The sequence below is a fragment of the Balearica regulorum genome, chromosome 1 (assembly GCF_011004875.1).
Source record: "Balearica regulorum gibbericeps isolate bBalReg1 chromosome 1, bBalReg1.pri, whole genome shotgun sequence".
NCBI classification, from domain to species: domain Eukaryota; kingdom Metazoa; phylum Chordata; class Aves; order Gruiformes; family Gruidae; genus Balearica; species Balearica regulorum.
This window is the reverse complement of record NC_046184.1, coordinates 92,592,343-92,616,417: the sequence shown is the minus strand read 5'-3', so window position 1 is coordinate 92,616,417 and position 24,075 is coordinate 92,592,343. Positions and strand designations below refer to the sequence as shown.

Here is a 24,075-nt window from a genome sequence, read left to right as displayed (position 1 = left end):
GCTACCGGCAGCCGGGTGCCCCCCCGGCCCCGGGGACGGCAGAGGCGTTTGTGCACCGCCCTGAAGGTCACCCTGCAAGGGCAGCCCCGGCCTGTTCCCCCCCCCAGGGCAGGCAAGCGGGCAGGCAGGCAGGCAGGTCCAGCTCCCCACCGCGCTAGCCGCGCCCCCGGGGAGGCTTTGCCTGCCCGCCGCTCCCGGCAGGTGCTTCCAGCCCAAACGCGGCGGAGCGTGGGGCTGGGCAGGGCGCACTGTTTGCATTAAATATTCCGCAGCCGTGTTACACGTGAGCCAGCCGGAGCGTGGCGGGCGGCCCGGTGCGGGGCAGCAGCGGGAGAAGGAGGAGGAGGAGGAGGAGGAGGAGAAAGAGGAGGAGAAAGAGGAGGAGGGGAGGCAGGCGATGCTCAGCACCCGACCGATCAGTCCCTGCTGCGGCGCTGCCGGCTGGGGCGGCCCGGCCTCTGCAGGAGCCGGGACCCGCAGGGAGCGGGGGGGGGGGTAGGGGGGTGTGTGTGTGTGTTATAAAGTACCAGGCGGGGCCTCGCGACCCCGGCACAAGCATGCGCGTGCCCGCGCGGGCAGGTGTGCAGGCGCGTGCGTATGCACGCGCCTGCACACCTGCCCGCGCGGGCACGCGGACACATGCGTACGCAGGCGCGCATGCTGCAGCTACCGACGGGCAGAGACACGCGCCCGAGCACACCCACTCCTGCACACCCGTGCGCGCGCATCCACCGGCACGCCCGTGCCCACCCGCCGCAGCCCGCCCCGTCCCGGCAGCGAGGGCAGAGCTCAGGTGCGCGGCGGGGCGGCCCGGACAGACCGGCAGCCGGGGCCGCAGCCCCCTCCTTCCCCCCCCCCTCCGCCCCGGTCCCTCCCGCCGTACCGGTCCCTCCCGCCGTACCGCTCCCGCGTACCGGTCCCGCCCCTGGGGCCCTCTGCCTGCGTCCATTGGCGGAGGCAGCGGCGGGGCGGAGCCCGCGGTGTATATGAAGGGGCGCGGCAGGCAGGGAGCGCGGCTGCTCTGTGCCCCGTGGGCTTCACTCAGCTTCCCCTCACCAGCCGCCGCTCCCGCCCGCGCCCCCTCCCGGTCGCTTCACCCCCACCCCACCGGGCCAGCGCCGACGGCCGCCCCGCAGCGCGGGCGGGCGCACCCAGACCTTCCCGGTGCCGCGGGGCGCGGAGCCCGGCCGGGGCCTTCCCGCGCCGCCCGCCGAGGGCTAGACTTCTCTGCGCCGCTGCTCGCCCGCCCGTCCGTTCGCCATGGCCCGCGGGAAGGCCAAGGACGGCGATGGCAACTGGAAGAAATTCATCTGGAACTCAGAGAAGAAGGAGCTGCTGGGTCGCACCGGGGGCAGCTGGTGTGAGTGCCGGGCCGGGGGTGGCGGGGCCGGGTCGGGGGGCGGCGGCGATGCGGCGGGCACTGCAGCACGGCCCGCGGTGCCCCGCCTCTGCCGCCTGCGGCGGGGCTGCGGCCCCCGGCGAGGGGGGCCCGGGCGGGGGAGGGGGCTGCGGCCGGAGCCGACGCGACGCGTCCCCGCTGAGTGAGGGCGGGGGGCCCTCCTTCCCTCCCTCCCTCCCTTCCGATGTCCTTTGGGGCCCCGCGGGGGCCGAGGGGCGCTACCCGCGTAGGTGTGACTTCAGGTGGGGCCGGGGGTGAGGCGGGGTCGGCCCCCGGCCCCGGGATGGAGCCCGGGGCGGGCCGACCTTGGTGAGGGCGCCTCGTCCTTGGGTCTCCTTCCCCGGCAGCTGGCCCGGCCCGGGAGCATCGCCGTCGGGGGAGCCAGCCGTCATCTGCATTGGACTTCAGGGTGGCTTTTCTTTTTTTACCCTTTTCTCTGGATAAAGGAAACTGAGCTAATTTTACCTCGTCGAGAGAGAACAATTGGCTTTTAATGCCTCTGCAAGAAGGAAATGGCTATATGTGCATTCATGATTAAATGCTCATGATGTATTTATTAGGAGCTGTACAAATAGCACTTAGTCTAAGAGGCTTTTAACACTTTCTTTACGCAAATAGACAGTCTTCCAGTTGCTGCCAACCACAGCTGGCGTGCCACCCTTGCGATGTTGAATTGTGCTCCTGTTATAATGGATTAGCTGGAGGTGCCACATCCGGAGCTGCCAGCTTTAGCTCTGGCAGGCGGGCGGACTAGAGCAGGCTTCTGCTCTATCTTTACGTGAGCAGAATTGGGTTGTGGGTGTGCATGGATAGGTATTTTCTGCTCCTGAGGCACCAGGCAACTGCGCAGTGCTTCAGATGCGGAGGCTGAACCAGGTCCTTCTCCCAGGGTGCCTGTACCTATCTGCCTAGGACTGATTTCCATTTGTGGAGTCAATCTGCAGGCTGATGATCTGATTGCCCTGTTAAACCTACCTGTTGCGGGAAGCTTTCTCATTCAACCCTGTTGTGCTCAGTTGGTAGACCTGCTGTGTGTTTTCTGAGACCTAGGAGTGGTTTTGACCTTTAAGGTGTCTTAAGTGTTAAGAGCATCCTGGCTGGGAACTTGATTAAATAAGCTACCTCCCAGCGTTTGCCTTTTGATGTTACAAAACTCAAAGGCGTTACACTGCAGACAGCAGCGTTAGTGTTTGGTTTGTTACAACAGCACCTCCTATGACTGTGCTCTGGAAAAAATTTGCAAACGTCCCTGACGTCACAGCCATTTGCTTTACGCTGCCTGGATACCAAAGAGTGCTTTTAACTCCTGGAGCACCACGCTACCGCACCCAGTTCTGCCCACCAGCTCTGGCTACCTCTGGTGCACTCGAGGAAGAGGAGAGGATGGAGTACCTTTCTGACAGTGTCTCTCAGCCTCTGTGTCACTGTCTGTCCTTCCTGCTGGCCTGTCCTTCATAGATTTGAAAAGAAAATGACCAGAACCACACGTGTTTGTTGTGAGGCTTCTCCACTGATGGGAGCTTTTTTTATGATGGGGCTGGGGAGGGAAGAGGAATACTTCCACCTAGTTCTGCCTCCCCTTCCCTTGTAGCTGGTCACTTCAAGTCCTTCAAAGAAGCCATCTGGTTTTTTGTTTGCAATTAGATGAAGACAGTCCGAGATTGAGCAGGGTCTTTAAGTACTCTTTGGCCTTTGCGCTGGCCTGCTTGTTCCTGCAGCCTGATTAGCATATAGTTGCTTGGCATGGGCTGGCTTATCCTTCCCGTAGGCGGCCTGGTGATGCCTAGTACGGCATGTTACTGTGCAGTTAATCAGTTGAGATAATCCTTGTAAACTGGTAACTGATACCCAGAGTCTGAGCCATGCTGTGTCTCCAGACTCTTCTCCACACACCCCCTGCCACCCCAAAGATTATTCTAGGCATCTCCCTTTAGACCAAAACTAAATTCAGTCTTTCGTGATTATGTAATTCACTTTCTAATTGACGTGAGTGTGCTGGAGCACCTTTGTAGACATGCAAGGCTGGTAAACCTGCAGTGCTGTGACATCTCTGAGTACTTTCCTGCATTTGACATCGAGTATTGGAGCTAATTTGGGCCTGAATTCTGCTTCCGTTGTCTTTAATGGAATAGCCTGAATTGCTAGGGAAGATCAGGCTTTACTGTTGCTTGTAAACCTGAATATAACACTTACTGTAGACTATCCTGGAAATAGCTTTAAGGCCCAGAGCTTTGTGGAATGGATGTCATTCAGAGCACACCCATAGCATGGCCTCCTGCTGTTGGGCACTTGCTTCACTGAAAGTTTGTCACCTGTGATAGCGTGTGATGGTAGTGTTGGCTCAGCCAAGGGATCCTTTAAAATATGGAAGAACATGGTTTAATCTTCATGTTTTACAATCCTAGATCCTGATTCTTGGATTTCTACGTTTTTAGGGGCTCATGCTTCCAGACCCCCAGACAACTGGAGTGCCTTAGATTTTCTGTCTATCTGCATCGGGGCGTAATCTCACTGTTAAAAATATGCCTCTGTGGCAGGACTTGCTATTGGAATTCATTGTGCTGGGTTCTTACTTGCAAGTGCCAAAGGTTGGAAATTTTGTCCTGAAACATGACTGCCTTGGTGGCTTGATTTGATTCCTCTTTCTGTTTGTTTCCTCTTGCAGTTAAGATCCTTCTCTTCTATGTCATCTTCTACGGTTGCCTGGCAGGTATATTCATTGGGACCATCCAAGTGATGTTGCTCACTGTCAGTGAATTTGAGCCTAAATACCAGGATCGAGTGGCACCTCCAGGTAACTAAATAGGAGGCCCGTGTCTGACAGTACAAGCTGTTCTGGGGAGGCGGGTTGGTTACTCACCTCAAGAAGGAGGATGAAATAAGCATGTCGTTGCTGCAACACATATTTGTAGGGGGTGGGTATGTTCTCAGCCTTCTGTGTTAACAGTACTGGGGTTTGAAGGCAATCCTGCTAGAATTAAAGGTTGCATCACATGAAATATGCTCCTGTCTGAGAGGAGCCTTAACCTGTGTTGCTGCTCTCCCCTTAAACTGAAGCAATGGAGTGGGGCTAAGAGGCTTCACCTTGGGAATGAGCTGTATGAAGAAGCTGGGTTCAGTTTTTCTTTCTTCATAGCCACTGTGTTCCTGTGGGTAAGTGAAGGGACAAAGGTAAAAGTTAGCTTTATCTGTGGAACTGGGGTGCACAAGGAGAAAGGGGACCATACTAATTTTGTGTGTGCTTACTGGATTGTTTTAGCCAACACTGAGCTACATTATGTGATCTAGAGGAGATGGAAATACCATTTACCAGTGGGTATTTCAATTGAGTGTGTTGTGGGAGGCTAAAGGTGGGTCTTGCAGTTGCTGATGGATGACCTATCTCTACTAGACAAAATAAGCCTCTGCTCAAAATCAAAATGATCACTTGAGCAGTGTCTGTGCCCAGCTAGCCTTGGGTATGGGCAAATGGAGTAACTAGCCCTTGCTGCAGGTTCCCCGCTCTGCCTGTCCGGGCTCTGCTGCGCTATCTGATTCCGGCTGCAGCCAGCGGCTGCTCAGAGTGTGGTGGGGGAGCTGCGCAACTGCTGCTTTCCCACATTACAAATGACCTTGAGGCTGCTTGGCACTGGGGATGGTAACGATCTGTCTCCAGTTGCTCTGTAAAACAGTTCAGAAGCTTTTAATAACAGTGGTATTTAAGTGACAATTGTGAGGCTGATGGCTTGTAGCTACAGAAGTTGGCTCTGGTGTCACTCTGTGTCTTACAGCCCCACTGTCTGCAGTGCTATGCTGTGATTATTCCCTGCTCAACAACCCAGAGAATGTTACCATCACCAAGTGGTCTTATATCTCAGCGAAGAATCATCTTTTTCAGATAATTGCTTTTCCACCAGCACTTTTTAAAGACAGAACAGAGACTGGAACTGCTGTGTTAGTGTGTGGCACTTCTTCATGTACCATGGCTAGGGTAAATGCTGTCTTAAGCACTCAAAGTGGCTGTTTATGTCTCTGCAATGGGCTCTGACACTTGCAGGAAAGACTAAACTGTCACGGATATTGCCCAGAGCAGTTAGCTGCATCTGAAAAGCCAACATGGCTAATGGTGGTGTAGTTATTTTAATAATGTGTTTTTCCCGGCTGAAGTCCAGTGGTCTCACTAGATGTGAAATAATTAGCAAAGAAGCCCATGGATCTTGGGTCACATCCAGACAGACCTGCTGTTTAGCCTGATGTCACTTAATTACTCATTCTAGGTAAACTGTTCACTTTCTGTGTAATAGCAGTTTGCAATTTTAATTTTAAAACAACTCTAGCAAACAGCTCTGGTAGGGTTTCAGTCTGCAGAGGATTTTTATTCATCTCTTGTTTGCTGCACCAGTGTTTCTGGGGCTTATCCTTTCTTTAACAAAAAAAAAGGAACTGAATTTTGTGATGCTCTTGTGTTGACTACAGAAATCAAAATGGAGGAAGAATGAAAAGGTCATCAGGGATCTTTGTAATGGGCTTTCGGGACATGTACTGAAATCAAGGGGAACAAAATCCAGCTCCTTGAATATATGACAGTAGGCAGCCCAATAAACAAGGGTTTTGAACCAAGCTGTGATGGCACATGTGTACAACTTTAAGGAGTTATTTATCAGTTAATAGTGCAGGGTCCTTTGCAGGGCATCATGTGACAACTCTTTCTCCAAACTTGGACAAGCCAGGGGTAAGGTGTGGTGGCAGTTGGCTCTTAACATTGAGTTGGTTCCTCATGCTGTAGTACAGCAGCTGTTAGACCACAATGAGCCAGAAATAGCCTTTTAATGTGGGCTTTTGCAGAGATTGACACTGTAGCGAGTTGCTGCACTGCTGTGTTTGGGAGGTCAGTGATCCCCATATTCCCCTGCTGTGTAGGGCTCTCCCCTGTGCTCCAAGCACAACAGCTCTTTTGGCAGCGAACACACCTGTGGGCACATTCACTCTGCGCTTGGTGAGCATCTAACTCGAGTTTTCTGTGGTCTGGGACCCCTGCAGACTATGAACGGCATAAAACAGTGTGATGCAATCCTGATTCCTGGCTCTTGTGGGAAGATTTGCAAGTCAAGTATATTGGCAGCTTGATAGAGCCCTGGAATTTCTAGGAAAAATGGAAAACCTGGTTTTATTCTTGTTACAGCGCTCTGTCCTTGGGCAAATCACTGCTGCGTCAGCCCAAAATGTCTAGGAAAGGGGAAACTAAACTTCCCTTCAGGATTTGCATGAGAAATGCTGTAGGGGCTGCTATAATATCATTCCTGTTCTGAAGTACAACAGACTTCATAACAGCAGCAGAACCTGTAGGATGTTTTATTGAGTTATTGACATGGGTATAACACAGAAAGCCATAAAGTGCTGGTTTTGTAGCCAAGTGTTATTACTATGCTAATTGGTTTCTGCATTGAACACAACAGGAATGTTATACAGGGCTTCAGGGCAAGCTGAGTTTTGTACCTTTCCATGATACCTTTTTTCCTCCTCTTTTTGTCCTGGGGCGGGGGAAGGGACAGCGCATTTTACCTCCCTGTCCAGCCTTGCCATTGCGACAGCCCCAGCTCCCAGTTCCACGTGTGCTGCAGGCTCGGACTCTGCTTTAAACAGCAGAGGACTTACTCTCCTAATAGGGAAGGATGAGGATATTGCCTCTTAAATGCTCAGTACACTGTTATTTAAAAAAAAATACTCCAGTCTCCTCCTCCCCTTCCCCACCCCAATGTAAATTGGGCTGCATATCCTGCCATCTTGTGGTGTGCATCCTCTGAAACGGAGCATCCTGTCCCTAGGGCTGGCATAGGGATGAGAGAGCTGGCTGCTGCCTCAGGCTCTTTTGAAATGGCAGCTGGAAGGAAGAATCCCTGCTCCAGCCAGGGGATTTCAGGTGTCCCTGCTTCAAGTGCTGCCTGGCCACCACATGCCTGGGCAGTGGCTGTGTCATGGAAAAGGCTTCTCTGGTCTGTACTCCCCACTTGGCTTATTTAGCTTGGACAGCAGCTGGGAGGTGACAGGAAAGTCCCAAGACGTGTATGCTACCTCCTGTCGGTTGCATTTTTTTCTGCTTTGGTCTCTTATCTCAGCACCTATGTTTGGAAAAATCTCTGAATCTCAAGCTCCAGGGATGCTATGTACCAAGCGGATTTTGCTGTGTTTGTAGAAAATGTGCACGTGCGTTTTGCACTTCGGGGATGAGGTAGAAGGGGACTGGAAGCTTGGAAGGACATCGCTTGGTATGGAGGCTTTTGAAGTCTATACTTGGTGAGCTGGGGGGGGTGGTAAATAGAAATGACATAGTGATCACTCAGTTGGTTATCTGTGGTGAGCATCCCAGGAGTGTTCAGATTCATTCTGGACCAAGATTACAGGGTAATTGGAAATGAACATCGCGCGATGAAGTGGTTACGATGGACTTACACAACCATTCCTAGTAACAAGCCTGACTTCCCACTTCTAGTTTCTTCCTCTTCACCCTCAGGACACTTTTTCCTGAAGTCTTGCTCCTGCAGCTTAGAATGAAGACTGTGGAAAATATGGTTTTAAATGAAGTTGAATAAATAGTATTTTAATCTGCAGTGGTGTTTTGGAAGTGGAACCGTAGCTGAAAAAAAATCAATGACTTCACAAGATTATTTTTTGGTTTTCATATCTTGGTACATCCACAGAGTTAGAAAGCCAACAGAAGGTGGTGTCTGTTGCCAAGTCAAGGCATCACTCATCATTTATGTGGACAGTGTCAGTCAAATGAAGACAGTAGTCATATTTCCTAGCAATGTACTCTAGGAGCCAGTTGCAGAAATTGTCAAAAATAATTTGTCAGTATTTTCTTAGCAATAATTCTTCCGTGTGTGAAGAACAGCATCACCACAACGACACTGTGGTGCATTGCTGTGTTAATGGCATGAGATACAGAACTGTGGCAAACAGATCATAGTCTGAAGATGGAGAGGGTTGTTTAGACTGCTGGCTACGAAAGCACTTGAGGCTTTCTTTTCTCCCATAGTGCTTGCTCGTGAATGGCTTCCTCGTGTGCGTGAAGCCCCGAAGGGGTTTATTCATCCCTGTACTTTGAGCTGCGTATTTCCCTAGATGTCTAGCAACCTATGGTAGGTAGCACTGGAAGGGCTCAGCTTTGTCATTTGTCCCTACTGGCTTCAGTTCCCCTAATGGTGATGAGAGAAGGTTTGAGAAGGCTTACAGAAGTGTTTTGCAGAGGTTACTCCTCTCATCATACCAAACACACACTTTTTAAAAAACAAAAAACAAATGCTTAAGCAGGGTTCAGTGATAGTGCTGCTCTGATAACAGTATTGAAGCTTTTATTTTGGCTATGGGATGTACAGATTGAAAACAAAGAAGGAAATGATAGATCTGTGCTTAGGGCTCTGGGTCTTCAGTTGCAGGCATGTGAGAATGGAGGTTGTGGTAGAAGCCAGTAATGATACCATATTTTTAATCAGGATAAAGCTATTTTCATAATAAGCCTTTCATCTTCACAAAGATTTGTTTCCTTGCTTCGTAAGTGGGAAGACTGATCTCTGCTTTGCTCTTTTCCTAAACAAAGAAAGCACCTGCTGTACCAAAGCCCAGTGTGGTTCATCCAGGTACCTGTAAATGCCCGAAGTTTGGCTGAAAGCAGCCCAGCCATCACCACAGGCTGAGTCTGCCTGGCAGGAACGGTTGTTCTCTTGCGCTGGCCACTGGAGCAGCTGTATGGAGGTGCTGCTTGGGCTTTGGTGCTGCTCTGCAAAGATTTGCAAGACAGGAATGCTTTCAATGGGAGTCTGTGCTCCCAGCCAAGTCACTTGTCTCATGGGCAGAAGGTTGGCTTTGGACTATATGTTGGGGGGCCGGCTCTCTTAACCAGAGACCAGAGTTCATCTGGTAGGTGGCTTTTACACACCACGGGGGTGCGTTGCTGACCTTCCCTTCACCTCTGCCATGCTCGCGTGGATGCGTTCATGCATTATCTTGGACAAGACAAAAAAAAAAATCCAAACCCAAAACCAGAGGTAGAGAGTTGCTTGGTTTTAGAGGTCCTGAGCACAACTACATAGCTTAACTGCCTGACTGAAGCTTAACAAGCCTGGCCAAGTTTTCTTGAATTTTATATTTATACACTTGAATGACCCACCTGTAACTTGAACTCTGGAAAAGGCAGATCCAGGAGGGGGACCAAGGCCTGCCTTCGCTGCAATTCCAGACGGCCACTTCAAGTGACTCTGAGCCTGTTGCTTCCCAGCTGAGCAGTAACATGAGGAGGGTTAGGCAGGATGGGATTGAAGTCCCTTACTAAAATTGAACCCAGCTTATTGATTTTATATATATTTATTTATATCTGTGAATCAAGAATGCAAGTAATTGCTTGAAAAGGGGTTGAAAGCCACTGACTTTGGAGAGTAGAACATAATTCTGCTAGTGGAATAATGAGTTGCTTCCAAACTTTTAACGTTCAACCTGGTCAGTTTGTACCAGAGGGAGTTTTGAGTGTTTAAAGCTGCTTCCTGGAATAAAACTTGAAACCCTGCACTGCTCACTGGGTGTCTCACTATCTTTGGCTACTAGGAGCTGCATTTAGGGGAACAAAACTAATCTTTGTCCTAGGTTACAAATTCCAACTCGGTGGGTAGCGGGGGGGTGGGTGGTGAGCTGGCTTGAGGAGGGACTAAGCAGAAGCACTCAAGTGGCTTTGGAAAAATTGCTGGAGTCATAAGCTCCTGTGGGTTTGGGCCAGCCAGCTAAGCTGCCTGAATTTTGCACCAGGGGAACTTGTTGGCAACAGGCCTGTTCTGAAAGCTATCAAAGCAAATGCTGCTCCTTTTTCTTGTTCTTGCTAAAATGAAGATGACAAACTGAACAGAAGTCAAGACATCAATAATTACAGTGGCTGCCACAAAAGCCGCATGAACTCCAGTTCCCATTACTTAAGTTTAAAATGTTAGCCATGCATGAATGCATTCAATTAAAACGTGACCTAAGCATCATGCAGGAGCAACTATTTCCAAGCCCCATAATGAAAAACAAAGGAGTTGGTGCTTATCATCTGTAGGCGTTGCTTCTATCTAGTCCCTTTTCTTCTCCATGCATTCTTTTTATATTCGTCCTCCTAAAGTCAAAAGAATCTAGGACAGTCTTTTAAACATCTCTCCCATGTGGTGGTATTTCCTACTCACCCACTCAGTGATGAGCTGCTGATTAGAGAGCTTGGAAAGCTTTTTCTGCAGTCAGGAATACCTGCTTACTGCATGGAAAGACCAGGGAAGGCCCTCAGGCTGATGAATTTACTGAGTGAGAAAATGTCTCCTGCCCTGCATCCTGCAAGGGAGACTACACAAAAGCAATGTGGATTACAACCAGCAGCAACCGTACCTGACTTGGGGAACCTCTCGTATTTTATTGCTAGGGTTTATGAGTGGGCAGCTCTGGTTTTTATCCTAAATGCATAACATGTTTTGCAGACTTTGAAGTCAACCTATTAGGGATACACACACAAGAGTAGACTTCCATGGGACTTTATTGTGTGTGGTTGGTCTCACACGCAGACAGCTTCCCCTCTGTCCTCGGGGAGGAGGCAGAAGTGGGCAGGGGACTTGTGGTTGACTCTTTTTCTTGGGGAAAACCTTGACTTCTAGCCTCCCTTCTGGATTCTGTGATTTTTATCTGCTTAGTGATGCAAACATCAGGACGAATATTCCAGACTGTTGTTGGAAAGAGGAGATAAGAGCCTGTCAGAGCCTCCCCTCTAGTGAGCTTAAGCTGTTTTGTGCAAGTCCTGAAGTCTGAAAAATAGAGATTATTAGAATGAGTTACGTTCTTGGTGTGCGGGGCGTTGCCCTGAGACTGTGCAACTCTAAGGTGTACTTAATGTTTTCTTCCCAATTTTGCTTTTCTTAGGACTGACTCAAATCCCCCAGGTACAAAAGACAGAAATTTCCTTTACTGCCTCTGATTCCAGAAGTTATGAGGCCTATGTGAAGAACCTCGAGAAGTTCTTAAAGGACTACAGTGCTGATCAACAAACTGAAAACATAGTATTCCAGGACTGTGGGGGTAAGTCTCGATTGTTTCCTGCAGCTGAGGGCTCTGACCAACGCCTCTGCGTCAGGTCCATCAGGAGCTGAGGGTGAGCAGGGGTGGTCTCTGTCTTTGGCTGGTCCTTTTATTGCAACCACTGTTGGGTACACGTTGGTAAGCTGGCCGGCTCTGGTTTCAGTCATATGGCTGCTTGGTAAATGGTCAGTTTGGACAGACCAGATTGGCCAGGGATGTACGTAGAAGCTCGTTGTAGGCGTTCTGTGGTTGGGAACTGCCAGATTCCACTTGGAGAAAGTTGCAGCGGACTCTAAAAAGCACATGGCGCTGACCTTAGCCTCTCTGAAGGCCACGGAGGTTTTACTGACGACTTTGCTAAAGCCAGTGTCAGTCCTCTTGATTCAATGCAGCAAAACATCTGGGCAGCGTTAACCTTTAATAGATTATATGTAAGAACGTGGAATGAGACTGTCACCTTATAACGGATGCATGTAAAAATCTGAGGGAAACCCGCTTGTAAAAGCTGCCAAAAAAATATCTCTGAGCCAGTGGATTACAAATGTGGATGTTCTCTTGTAGTCTGGAAGAATCCTCAGTTAAAAAACAACCCCTCCCACAAACTTGCTGGTCTGGGACCAGCCCACACGGGGGTGGCTGGGTGCGGGTCTGTGGTGTCAGCCTCGAGAAGGTGATGTCACTTACCTGTTTGGACGAGGGGGAAATCCTAACTACAGAGTGAAGCATAAGCACTGCTGTTTGTTACAAGTGAAAGGTCACATCGCATATGGTTGTCTTTCCATTCCCCCACCATGACAGACGCACCTGCTGATTACAAAGACAGAGGACCATATAGTGATGCCCAGGGCCAGAAGAAGGTCTGCAAATTCAGGCGTGAATGGCTGGAAAACTGTTCTGGAATAAATGATCCCACCTTTGGGTACAGGGATGGCAAACCATGCATCCTCGTCAAGCTCAACAGAATTATCGGCTTCAAACCAAAGGCAAGTATCTCTTCCCTTTCTAGCAGAAGCTGCTGATAAGGAGGAGGAGTTGGCTGCAGATTTGCTGTACCTGCTTTTCTGTCTCTGGAGAGAGATCAGTATTAAACTCCTTCTGCAGAGGAGAAATTGTGAGACAATTTGAGTAACTGGCTTTAAAAAACCTTTTCATTAAAAAGCAATGAAAACTGCGCGCCGCAAGTTGGTAACAAGTAGCAATGAACCTGACAGTGCAAACTCCTGGTTATTGATCTGGTGACTGCTGAGCCTGCTGGCTGAATTGCTCCATCGGGGTATTTTCTTCAAATGATAAAACCCATTTTAAGTTCCTGTGTGCTGCCATGGGACTGTCCCAGACCGTCCCTATCTGCAGTAAGATCAGTATGTTGTCATGCCCCAATCTACTCCATTCTTTCCTCAGGCATTGTAGAGTTGCCTGCCTTGCTAAAACCACTTAATTAAATGAAGTCATGCTAATAGTCACTATCAGACTGATACATAGTCTATAAAGCATAAACTACATCTGAGAGTCAGGCACAGCTCTTACTCCAAGAAAGGTGAGGAAATCTTTAGGTTATTTAATGCAGTTTCCCAGATGCTGTAGGATGTCTCCGTCACGTGCTTGCTCTGTGCTGCACCTGAAGGCAGGTTTGCAGTAATGCTGAAGGATGTTACTGAAAGGAACGGCTTTTACTCCTAGTTGTTGTTTTTTTTTTTTCCCCAACACAGTTAAATGCTAGAAAATCCTCTAGGAATTCAGTGGCAGAGCACGTGTTATTGAATAAAGTGGTGTGTAAAACTTGCCACTCCGTCTTCTGGATGGAAAACAGTGCAAGTGGTGTGCTGGCCACCTTCACCACCATCCATCAGCGTAGCTGAGGACGAGGAATGGTGCTGTCTAGCTAACGTGTTTTGAGGAATATTTTTCTTTGAGGGGAGCCTGCCCTGTGCTAAAAGAAACGAGTTGAATTCTGGCTCATCTGATCTAGGCTGGAAACAGTGGGTGCGTTTTAGCAGGAATGCGTTGTGCTTGTTACGCAGTGGTTGTGGGATGGCATAAGATGTGCATGTTTGGGGAAGAGAAAGGCCTGGTGTGTTCCTCTTTTCTTTGCCACAGAGCTCTGAAGAGCTCCAGACCACATTAGACAGCAGAGTCTAGTCAAGGAATGACTTGACACATTTTGTTTCTAAATGACGTACGTACCCAAGGCGCTATTTCTTTCCCTCATTCCACGCTCCAGCAGAGATCCTGTAGCTCTTGTATTGGGCAAGGTATGTGTAAAGTGGAGATCAGACCTGCGAGGTTGTGAAGCAAAACTACTGCGCTTGTTAAGAGACCAAAGACCAACGTGAGAGCTGGCACTCCCACCTTTCCTTCACACGCTTGGAGCCTTTGTCCTTCCCTGTAGGTGCTGTTGAAGTTCAGCATCAGGGTGTGACTGCCACGCTTTGTTCTTTCTTGTGCTTTTCCAGTCCTGGCTGCACTCACCTGGCAGGCAGGTGGCAAATCCTCCAGCAGCACGTCTCTTCCTGCTGCTGCCTGGACTTTGCACAAACCAAGCCCCCCAGCTAGTGCTCGCTCTCCCCAGTGACACCACAAAATGGAAAATAGCCCAATTGGCTTGCCTTGGTATCCACAGCAGTAAAGCTGTAAGAACAGACAACAGCTCTGCTTGACTCAGGTTCCCCAGCTTCTAGTTGTGTTAGGCTGTCTGTCTGTCCCAAGAACCACCACCAAGAGCTGTTGCCTCTGTAATGGAGCTGGAAGGGATTCCGGTTAATGGCACGTGTTTGGTACCATGGAGCTTTGCCGCTGCAAAGGTGCTGCACTCTGCAGAGAAGTGTCCGGTGTGTAACATCCCCTTGGTTTGGGTTTCTTCTAGCCTCCGGTAAATGAGAGCCTCCCTCCAGAGGTCATGGCGAAATACAACCCGTATCTCATCCCTGTCCACTGCACTGCCAAGGTAAGTTGAGCTACAGTAGAGCAGAGCGGGGAAGCTGCAGGGGATGACTTTGTCCAAGCGTAGCAACCCCTTTCTGCCTTTCCACAGACAGCTGGGGTGGTTCTTAGGTGGGATATCTCCCCTTCACAGCAGGAGTTTCCTAAAGCCTCAGGGTGACGAATGACAGCGCTGCCCTCAGAGGGAGGGGTAAAAGCAGGGGTGGATAGCAAAGGGTATCCTCAAAAGTAGCCATTTTGCTTCCAAGTGCTGTACTGAAGCTCCTAGTAGGGATGACTGAAAAAAGGACTCCAGGGAAGAGGTATTTTATGTGATGTTGTAAAGCAGGTGAGAAACAGCAAACTTTTTTTTTTTTTTTGGCCAAAGTGCATTGGTGTGACAGGAAGCACTTCTGATGCATAAAGAAGTGGTTGAGTTTTTAAATAGAGAAAAGCCCTTTTTCCTGGCCAGTGTGTGATGGGACGTGCTTATTGTGTAGCTGCTGGTTAGACAGCACTTAAGTGTCCTCTCCACCATTGGGACCATCCTTGTGCTGTCAAGATGGGACTCGGTGATGACCAAAGCGAGGTTGTGCACTTGGTGAAAAACAGATGATGCTGGGGAAAAGGGCTGCAGAAGGTAGAGTTTGGGCGATTGTCATTGTTTGTTCTTCCTTTTCCTGCCTCCCTAGAGAGAGGAAGATGCAGACAAAATAGGCACAGTGGAGTACTACGGCATGGGTGGCTACCCTGGCTTTGCCCTGCAGTACTACCCCTACTACGGCAAGCTCCTGCAGCCGCGGTACCTGCAGCCGCTGGTGGCAGTGCAGTTCACCAACCTGACCTACGACATGGAGGTGCGCGTGGAATGCAGGGCCTATGGGCAGAACATCCAGTACAGCGACAAAGACCGCTTCCAGGGACGCTTTGATATTAAATTTGACATAAAAAGCAGCTGATTGTAAGCACAACTCTCCCCCCCCCCCGCCCCCTCCTCCTAGCCATTTAAAAAGGTTAAAAAAAAAAAAAAAAAAGAACAAAAAAGAAAACCTACTAGTCTTGAACAAACTGTCATACGTATGGGACCTACACGTAATCTATATGCTTTACACTAGCTTTCTGCATTTACTAGGTTAGAATGTAAACAAAGTGTAGCAATAGCGACAAATATTTATTCTACTGTAAATGACAAAAGAAAACAAAATTGAGCCTTGGGACATGCCCATTTTTACTGTAAATTATGATTCCATAACTGACTTGTAGTAAGCAGTGTTTCTGGCCCCTAAGTATTGCTGCCTTGTGTATTTTATTTAGTGTACAGTACTATAGGTGCATACTCTGGTCATTTTTCAAGCCATGTATTGTATCTGTTTTCTACTTCTTGTGAGCAAAGACTTTTGCTGTCCAAGGTGTAAATACTCAATGGGACTAGAACTGGCATGATACTTCTCATTATTTTGTTCCTTTACAAAGAAAGGCCCACCTGTGAGACTATATTTAACAGCACTCCATATGGCTTCTGACTTTTCTGTGGTGTTAGGGTATTTTATTTGGAGGGGTGGCAGGGGAAACTAACTAACTTAAGTGAAGTTCAAGAGAATAGATGATTGTGTACTGTGCTTTGTAGCGAATGCTGTCTCTCTCTCTCTCTCCACCTTCTCCCTCATCCTCCAGTATGTTGTGTGAGAGACTGGGTCAGACTATCACTCTCCTCAGTGATAGGAATAAAACTCTTTGCTTTGTATATTTTCTTTTCTTTTTTTTCTTTCTCTTTTTTTTTTTTTTTCCTGCTGGAGGCATCGCACACTGTGGTGCTAATGTCTTTATTGAATGTTTTAACCATTTTCATGGTGGAAGAATTTTATATTTATGCAGTTGTACAATTTTATTTTTTCTGCAAGAAAGTGTAATGTATGAAATAAACCAAAGTCACATGTTTGAAAATAAATCTTTATTTTAAACTTTATAAAAGCAATGCAGTACCCCATAGAATGGTGTTAAATGTTGTCTAAAGTGCAAAATTCTATGTTCTAACGTGTAATAATAGCCAGGAGTACAGTGCTCTTGTTGATCTTGTATTTCAGTCAGGTTTGAAACATTGGACAAATAAATGAATGAACACACTGTTCTGTGTGCACATCTTCTTTTGCATTGGGTAAGGATGGAGGCTGTTAGTTGTCCAGAATCCTGAAGAAGTACTGCACCTGTTCCAAACAGAAAATACAGCTTCATCATTCCCAGAATGTCTCAGTTGAAACAAGTACTGGGAGTGCTGTAAATGGCTGCTCCCACCTGTGAGCAAAGGTGTTACACATCAGCCCTGGAACAGTGTGGGTAGGTGTGAGTTACTTGTTTTCCCCTCTCCCTGAGCTGTGTTTGAGGCCATGATCGCACAGGTCAGGAATGCAAAAACTCTTCAATGTATTCACCATTACTGCATATTCTCCGTGGCTGGAACCACAGGCCCCACATGTAGTAGTAACTACAGGTAAAATGCTTCATCTATGCTATGGGTTAAAGCCTCTCCTGGTGGTATCTGCTGCAGGGCCAGGGGGGAGGGTGCACACTGCAGTTGCAAGCAGAAGAAACTTGAGTTTCATGGTTGTGACTTGTTCTGTGTTGCTGCTGGGCCAAGAGCTTGGCACTGACAACAGGCAACGCCTGACAGGGCTGCTCAGATGGGACAAAATGCAGCAACTGGCTTCCTGCAGGAGTCAAGATTGCTTTATGCTGCATGACGCAGATTACTAGCGAGAGTTTCTTTGTGCAAAGTGACAAAACATGACTATCCTAGAGCAACCTGCTTGATAAAGCCTTCTTAATTGGAATGTGCCATACTGGAAAAGCAAGCTGCTAAACTTTTGCTATCTGCTAGAAGGAAAAGCAGAGTTATGGTAGGCCACAGTGGCAAGCGTTTGCCTTTGGCTGCTTCAGGCTCTTCCCAAGAAGCAGGAGCTAGTGGAAATCTCACCTTCCACTGGTCCATTTGCTGCTGTATGGTCATACCAAGGCAAGAGTTTCATAAAGACACTGTGATTAAAGCACTACAACGCTCCCTGAAGGAAGCTCCACCTGCATAACAGCTGCAGGAAAGCTGAGCCATTGTTGGCTCCTGGCAATCAGTGGGTGTACTACTGCCACCCTTTGGAGGTGGGGGGGGGGGGGTGGGGGGGGTGCACAGCTCAAGCTTTGGTAAGAGCAACTGCCCCTAAGGTCCATGGGCTGTGACAGGTTAAAAAAAACCAAACAACAAAAAACACCCAAAACAAAAAAACCCCATCAAACAAAACAAAAACCAAAAAAACCCCCACAACCAAACACAAATACAACAAAATCCAAAACCAACAACACAGCAAATGAACACAATCACAACCACCACCCCCCCCCATCCCCCTTTATTTATAAAAGACCCAACTCATGGTTAGATAATTTATCGCCTTTTAATTTACTGTATGAGTGCAAAGTCCAAGCATGAACTAGTAATAAAGATACTGGCTTAGTCCAGGAACTGGGACAAACGTAGAAAACTTACGGTAGCTGTATTGGCCTCAGTGAAAAAAGTGTCAAAAGGGACTTGTATAATCGGCTCTTAGTAACAGCATATGAAATAAAGCAACACATCACTTCCCCCCCCCCCCCCCCCCCCCATCACTCTCTAGTACCAAATCAGTGAAAGGGGCTGGCCTGCTCTGACCACTAATTAACCAAGCAGTAAGGGCAGCCCCATCCTCTTCCCTCCCCTCCCGCTGCACACCCCGCAGCCACCCACCGAGAAGAATCAACGAGTCACAGGCCTCATGACAACTGCTACAAAGGACCACCCCCATGTCGGCCCCCCCCCCCCAAAACCCCAACCAAGCAAAAACCCCCACATGCCCAGACATGCCCCCCCCATTAGAAATGCTGATGGCATTTGTCAGATGTATTAGCACTACAGCATTAAAAGGCTGCAGGATGGTTAAAGGAAACACCAACACCCCCCCAAAAAAAAAAAAAAAAACACACCCCAAACAAAAAAAAAACCCCCAACACACACACACAGAGCCCCCCATCCCTCTCTGAAACAGGTGTAGACTTTTTGCTGGCCAGTCAGCCCATTCAATGCACCAGAACTTTTGGTACACAACAAAATTGATGCTACTGAAACTACCTTCCACAAAATGCTGCTGCTGCAGCTGGTTAAGTTGCAAGTCAAAAGCCCTGGCTGGGGGCGGGGGTGCGGGGTGCGTGTGTGGGTCAAGTTGTGACATTACATCAACCTCATTTAAAATTAGCATTGCTTTCAAGATGCTTGTGTTTTGTTGGTTTGTTTTTTTGGGTTTGGTTGTTTTTTTTTTTTAATTGGAAGGTTTGGGGGTTTTTTGGGGGGGGGGTGTGGGTTGGTTTTTTTTTTTTTGGGGGGTTTTTTTTGGTTTTTTTTTGTTTTGTTTTTTTTTTTTAAATCTGTGCTGTATTGCCTGTGTAAAATCTCTTCTCCCCAGGAAGGCAGTGCTTTTCTTACTGCCTAACAGGACATTACAATATAAACTGCCAGTTTGAACATGTTGTTCTTTCTGCCAGATTGGCTAAACATAGTTAAGTATAATTGTAGCCATTAAAGTGAATTTTATCTCCCTTCTTGTTGATATAGGACACCTGGATTTCAGGGTTGGAGACACACACCAAAAAAATACTAATAAAATAAAAAGCAGAGGGAGAGGCACACCAACACGCACATTTAAGGACAAGAACCTTTAGGGCTGTGTCTGCATGAACACTTACACTAACACACACCAGCAACCAGTTTTACAGCTCCAAGAGCTGCCACTTCTGGGCTCCTGACCCCAGTTTGGCTGAGGGCAGCCGGCCAGCACGGGCCAAGCACGACCCTCAGCGTGTGCGGGAACCTGTGCCAAGAGCAAAGAAAAAGGCCAAGTGCAGTGGCGTCTGCGCCTCTGCGGGTAACAACTCTGGGTCCAGCCTGGGGCCCCCATGCAGCCGCAGCCACCGCAGGCCCCGTGTCCCTGCAATGGGGCAGGCTGAACAGAGCCACATCGATTCCCACCACTTCCAGCGTTGCCTTGGCCAGCACTACGTGGCCTCCCCGGCAGTGAGGTAATGAGCCGCCGCTGCGGTACACACCGGTACAGGTGAATGCTGTCCTCGCCCAACTCCTGCTCACTTGCTATTAGTGACAAAAGGCGCTGCCCTATTTTAGTCCTTAAAAGCCCCTGATTTTGTGTAACCAGTTTTCCCAGGTCAGGCCAAACGACCTCAGCCTACTTACAACCTACAAAAACCTCTTCCTCCTCAATTAGCTTTTACTGGTTTGTGGAAGATCCACGCAGACTGTACTAGCAACACCTGAACATCAGAAAACTGCACTACATATTGTATAATGTGCAAAACTAGGTGCCAGTATGTTCTCATCATATATAACTATCTTTATGTGGGTCAGCTGCCACCTAGCTCCCAGTAAAACCAGTTAAGAGCTGGTACACAGAAAGGATCCTTCTCTCTGAGAACCTCACCCTGAGGAGCAGAGCAGTGCTGGACAAGAAACACGAGCCAGCAGGAAGCAAGGACCGTCTGTTATCCTCCTCACACCACAGCACGTGGTGTTTAGCAGAAGAACCAAGACCAAGGATTTCAGCACTACTGAGAGATTTGGGGTGCCCCCATCTTCTGAGGCCTCAGCTGGAGACAGCTTGAAGAACCCAATTCTAAAAGCACCAGGTCCTTTTCCAAGAGGATCCGGGACTTAAGTACTTGCACCTAGCATCCAGACGGGGGTTAGGTATGCCAAAGCACTCTGTATTTTAGAGTATAGTTACTCTCTTTCCCAGGATCTGACTGTAGCACAAACGACAGGAAAGTGAGCCGTGCCTGTACAAAAATCTCTCAACAAGACTGACGTTTGACCTAGGGCAAGGTCAACTTCTCTGAGCCAAGCACACCTCCCATCTCTTTACAGGACCCAAAGGGAGCAGAGGACAAACACACCAGGAACTAATCTGAAACCAACCAAATGCATTTCAGAGGCCACCCACTGCCCTTCAAGTGATGCTAACATTCAGGTGTGCTCACTCCTTCCCAGGGATGAAAGAGGATAAATTTAACTCAGTACTCTCCTTACAGATCCCAGGAACCATCTAACTGCTTTATAGCACGCAGCTATGCCTGCTCTAGCTCCTGTTCAGGGACAAATAACAATAATGCTCAGGAAGTAATAACGGGTCAATAACTGTGACCTTCTGGCTCTGACCCTATAAACTGCTTCACCAAGGAGGAGCTGAGAGCTGCTTCAGTTCCATGAAGTTCTGCTTTAGTCACACACGCTCTCTGCAAAACTCATGTTACTGAAGTTGGTTGCTCCCTCTGGGTGCTTCCATGTGTTACCGCAAAGTTTCAGGAGTTAATACAGCAGGCGGCAATAACAATATCCAGTCTAATGCCCTGGCTGAGCACAAATGATTATCATCTGAACAATGTGTGCCCTAAGAGCATGGAGAGGCCGGGGGGGGAATAAGAAGAAAGGAAGCACATCGAGTGAGGCCATCAGTCTTCCAAGGGAGAGCAAAAGATCTTGGTAATAATGCAGGACCCAGAGCAGGCAGAGTGGGTCCTGAAGATTTCAAGTGTAAGAATTACACCTACAATCTGATTCCCCTTCTGCCCAGAAAACAGAGCAAAAAGCAGTACTGATGAGAGGTGCCAGCTGAGCAGCTCTGGAGCCCGAGCTTTTGTCTACATAAGGACAGACCAAGGCACACCTTAAACAGTACCAGCATATCACACAGGCAGCGTTCCTTACGTCTCGCCTCAAAGAAAACCCCGGCACTGAAAGGGTGCCTCAGTGTTCACGGTCCATTCCCCTTGCTCCCTTGGGCTGGCAGTTTTCGATAAGAGATCCCGGTGGTATCATTCGTGGCAGAAGCAAAGCAGCTGATGGGGAGACATACCTGAAGGAAATACGTTGAGATCACAGATTCACTCTTCATCCATCACCAGAAAGATGACGGCAATTTCAGTCCTTCCTCATCTCTGCCGAACCAAAATTGGCAGCCAGGAGATGGAAGGCTTTTTCATCCCTGTATTCATTTAGAGCCCGTCAGTCATCTCAGTGCCCTTCATGCAGCTGGACAGATGCTCGCCAGTACCCTCTCCCCAAAACCACCACAAAACCCTATCTCCTCGGTTCAGTGTAGGTATGTAGAGAGTCTTTGCTGACCTACAGTTTCAGAATCAGTACACTCTTCCTAAACACTTAGGTCTTATAATTTTTTACAGGTTATCTCAGTTTGAGGTCACTAGTAGGAACCAAAAAATCTCTTTGCCCATTAATCTTGGTTTCTTCATCAGCATGAACCTGCCAACTCTGTTAGCGAGTGCACTTGCTAACACCTAAAATGCATTTCAGCTACAGTTCACTCAGCTGACTCACACGACTAAATCATCAGATTAACACACCGAAACCCCATGGATTCATACCATCCTTCCAGCCACAAGCAGTCCAGAAATAAAAGTGGTCATCAAAGAAGAAGGTCTACTTACTCACTGTATTATTTGTTCTGAAAGTAAAGAATTATTTTCCCACATGAACCTGAAGGTAGTTTAGTCCCAGGAAGTTTGTAAGTTACTCACTCCTGCCCCTTTCTCAAGCATCACCCACTGTAAGAAACAAAGCTGGCCAGGCTGCCCAAGGCAGAACAGTTAATTTCTTAAGTACAACTGGGACAAAACCCCCTACGCACCAAAAAATAAAGCTTTGCAATGGAAGGTTTTACTAAAGAAACACTACAGGATAACATAGAGCACAATGTGCTTTTATGCTATGTGCTGTTAACACAGTCACCTCAAATGCCGCATATGGTTATGATCAACTCTGAAACTGCAGTGAAAGAGAAGGGCAATGGAAGCTATTTGGAAATTTTACCATAAAGTAAAAGATTAGAGAAATCTGAATTCCAAACAGGATGTAAATGAGAGGACAAGAAAATAATTCGTTACACCACAATCAAAACTCCAAGAAAGTGAGTTTTATGCTATTTACTTACTCCGTAGGCCAAAAACTTCTTTAAAATAACAAAGTGTTGTTTTTACATCATACATAACTACTGTGCTGACTCACACCACTGATTTCTGAAGTACAGATACTTGTAGATTTGATAAGAAGGTACCGGTTCACTGAATCTCTCCACTCCACAGCATAAGCCAACTGCTCAGTAGTTGGGGCTGAACATCTCAGCCCAGGGCTCTCTCCCCAGGAGCTCTACTCCTCCTTTAGCAACATCTTTGGTCGCCATCAGAGATCACTGGCCTGATAGAGCCAGCAGAATGAAATAGAGTGAAAGGTCCTGTCTCCCATCTCACATGAAGAGCTACAACATGACAGTGAATACTGCTTTCCCAAGGATCCCAAGCAGATCGCCGAGTCACCAGGATCACTGCCTCTGCAATTCACACTTATCTTGAGGGACACTTGCCTGCCTCAAAGTCAGGAGCTCTTGTATGATGCCCTTGAATCAGATCGCTTAGGTACAGACAAGATGCTGGGTGCACCACCACAGATGTCAATGCAAGCTGCAAACACGTCCTGAACGTTGGACAAAAACACTGAAAAGGGCCACTGCTGCTAGCACCTGAAATATCTAAGTAAAGCCTGGTTTGGATGTGTTTGTTGTGGTGGCTCCTTACCAATGCTGAGCTAAGGCTCTGCAGCCTGTTCAGAGAGCACTGAAAGTCATGGTCCTCACGAGCTCGCAGATGGTAGCCAATAGAGAAGGAAGTGGTTGCAGAGAGAGAACGAGAACGTGTTTCCACCCACATCATGGATTCAAGCATGGATGGAAACAACAAGCAAATAAATGAAGTAGAAGGCAGGCAGCATTTAAAGCTCTTCCTGAGCAACCAAGATGTTCTGCAGGGTAGCATTTGGCCAGGGGACCCAACAGGCTACATCTGGCAGCAGGGTAAAAGTTTTGACAGATAAGACAAAATATACTGAAAAAAACCCCAACCAAACAAAAGCACCACCCACAAGTAGCGGCCTTGCATGCACCACCACAAGCCCCTGTGTAGGCTGTGAGTCCTTGCGCTGAATGGAAATGAACCACCAAACCAATGGCATAAATTCCCCCAGCATAGTGCTCGAAGTACTTTCTGAACAATGTCACTGAATCTAGAAAGCTCTGTTCCCCTTGGCCATTAAGAGGCCAAGAGCTTGCCTCAGTCTCACTCTCAGCAGCCCTCTGTGATTTCAACATTCCTGCTATGTGCTGAATCAGGTAGCGCCATGACAGGACTAGACCGAGTGACACCAGAGTGACCAAGTTCCCCTTCAATAGCTGGACCGAGTAAGGCAGCTACCAGAGAAAGCCCACGGTTCCTGGTTTGTGGCTGGATAGTCTCGGCACACTCTCTCTCCCCGGCAGAACAGCAGTTGACTACCACTGACACCAACGCGGAAGAAAACTTGCCCACTTGGCAACTCTCGCCACTTAAAAGAATTGCCTCTTGCTCAGAGACTTGCCTACATATCTCAGTATATCTCAGGTGTACTTATATCATTCCTGCCTAGATGCCGATGCACTTAGTGTTAAAGAGGAAGAGGGAGAATCCAGCTCTTACTGAAACCAGAAGATGCCCGGTGACTTCGAGGAGCCCTACCCTACAGCCAGCAATCCTTTCAGGTGACCGCTGCCATCTTGCTCTGT

General features: G+C 48.3%; 2 protein-coding genes across 3 annotated transcripts in view; one reads left to right on the top strand and one right to left on the bottom strand.

Moving 5' to 3' along the window:
• The window catches only part of ATP1B1 (ATPase Na+/K+ transporting subunit beta 1), a 154,450-nt gene extending 137,946 nt beyond the window's left edge, over positions 1-16,504 (top strand). The window contains exons 1-6 of one of the 2 annotated variants that reach the window (XM_075766278.1): positions 698-1,360; positions 4,065-4,193; positions 11,306-11,461; positions 12,260-12,444; positions 14,325-14,405; positions 15,073-16,504. In XM_075766278.1, coding sequence (XP_075622393.1) covers positions 1,261-1,360; positions 4,065-4,193; positions 11,306-11,461; positions 12,260-12,444; positions 14,325-14,405; positions 15,073-15,339 — 918 coding nt within the window. In that variant the 5' untranslated portion in view covers positions 698-1,260 and the 3' untranslated portion in view covers positions 15,340-16,504. Of the gene's footprint in view, positions 1-697; positions 1,361-4,064; positions 4,194-11,305; positions 11,462-12,259; positions 12,445-14,324; positions 14,406-15,072 lie in introns of those variants that run through there. The other variant, XM_075766285.1, reaches the window with a different exon arrangement.
• Positions 16,317-24,075, bottom strand: part of NME7 (NME/NM23 family member 7) — a 93,317-nt gene continuing 85,558 nt past the window's right edge. The window contains 1 exon segment of the mRNA XM_075766248.1: positions 16,317-16,584. Within this exon segment, the coding sequence (XP_075622363.1) occupies positions 16,552-16,584 (33 nt within the window). The 3' untranslated portion in view covers positions 16,317-16,551.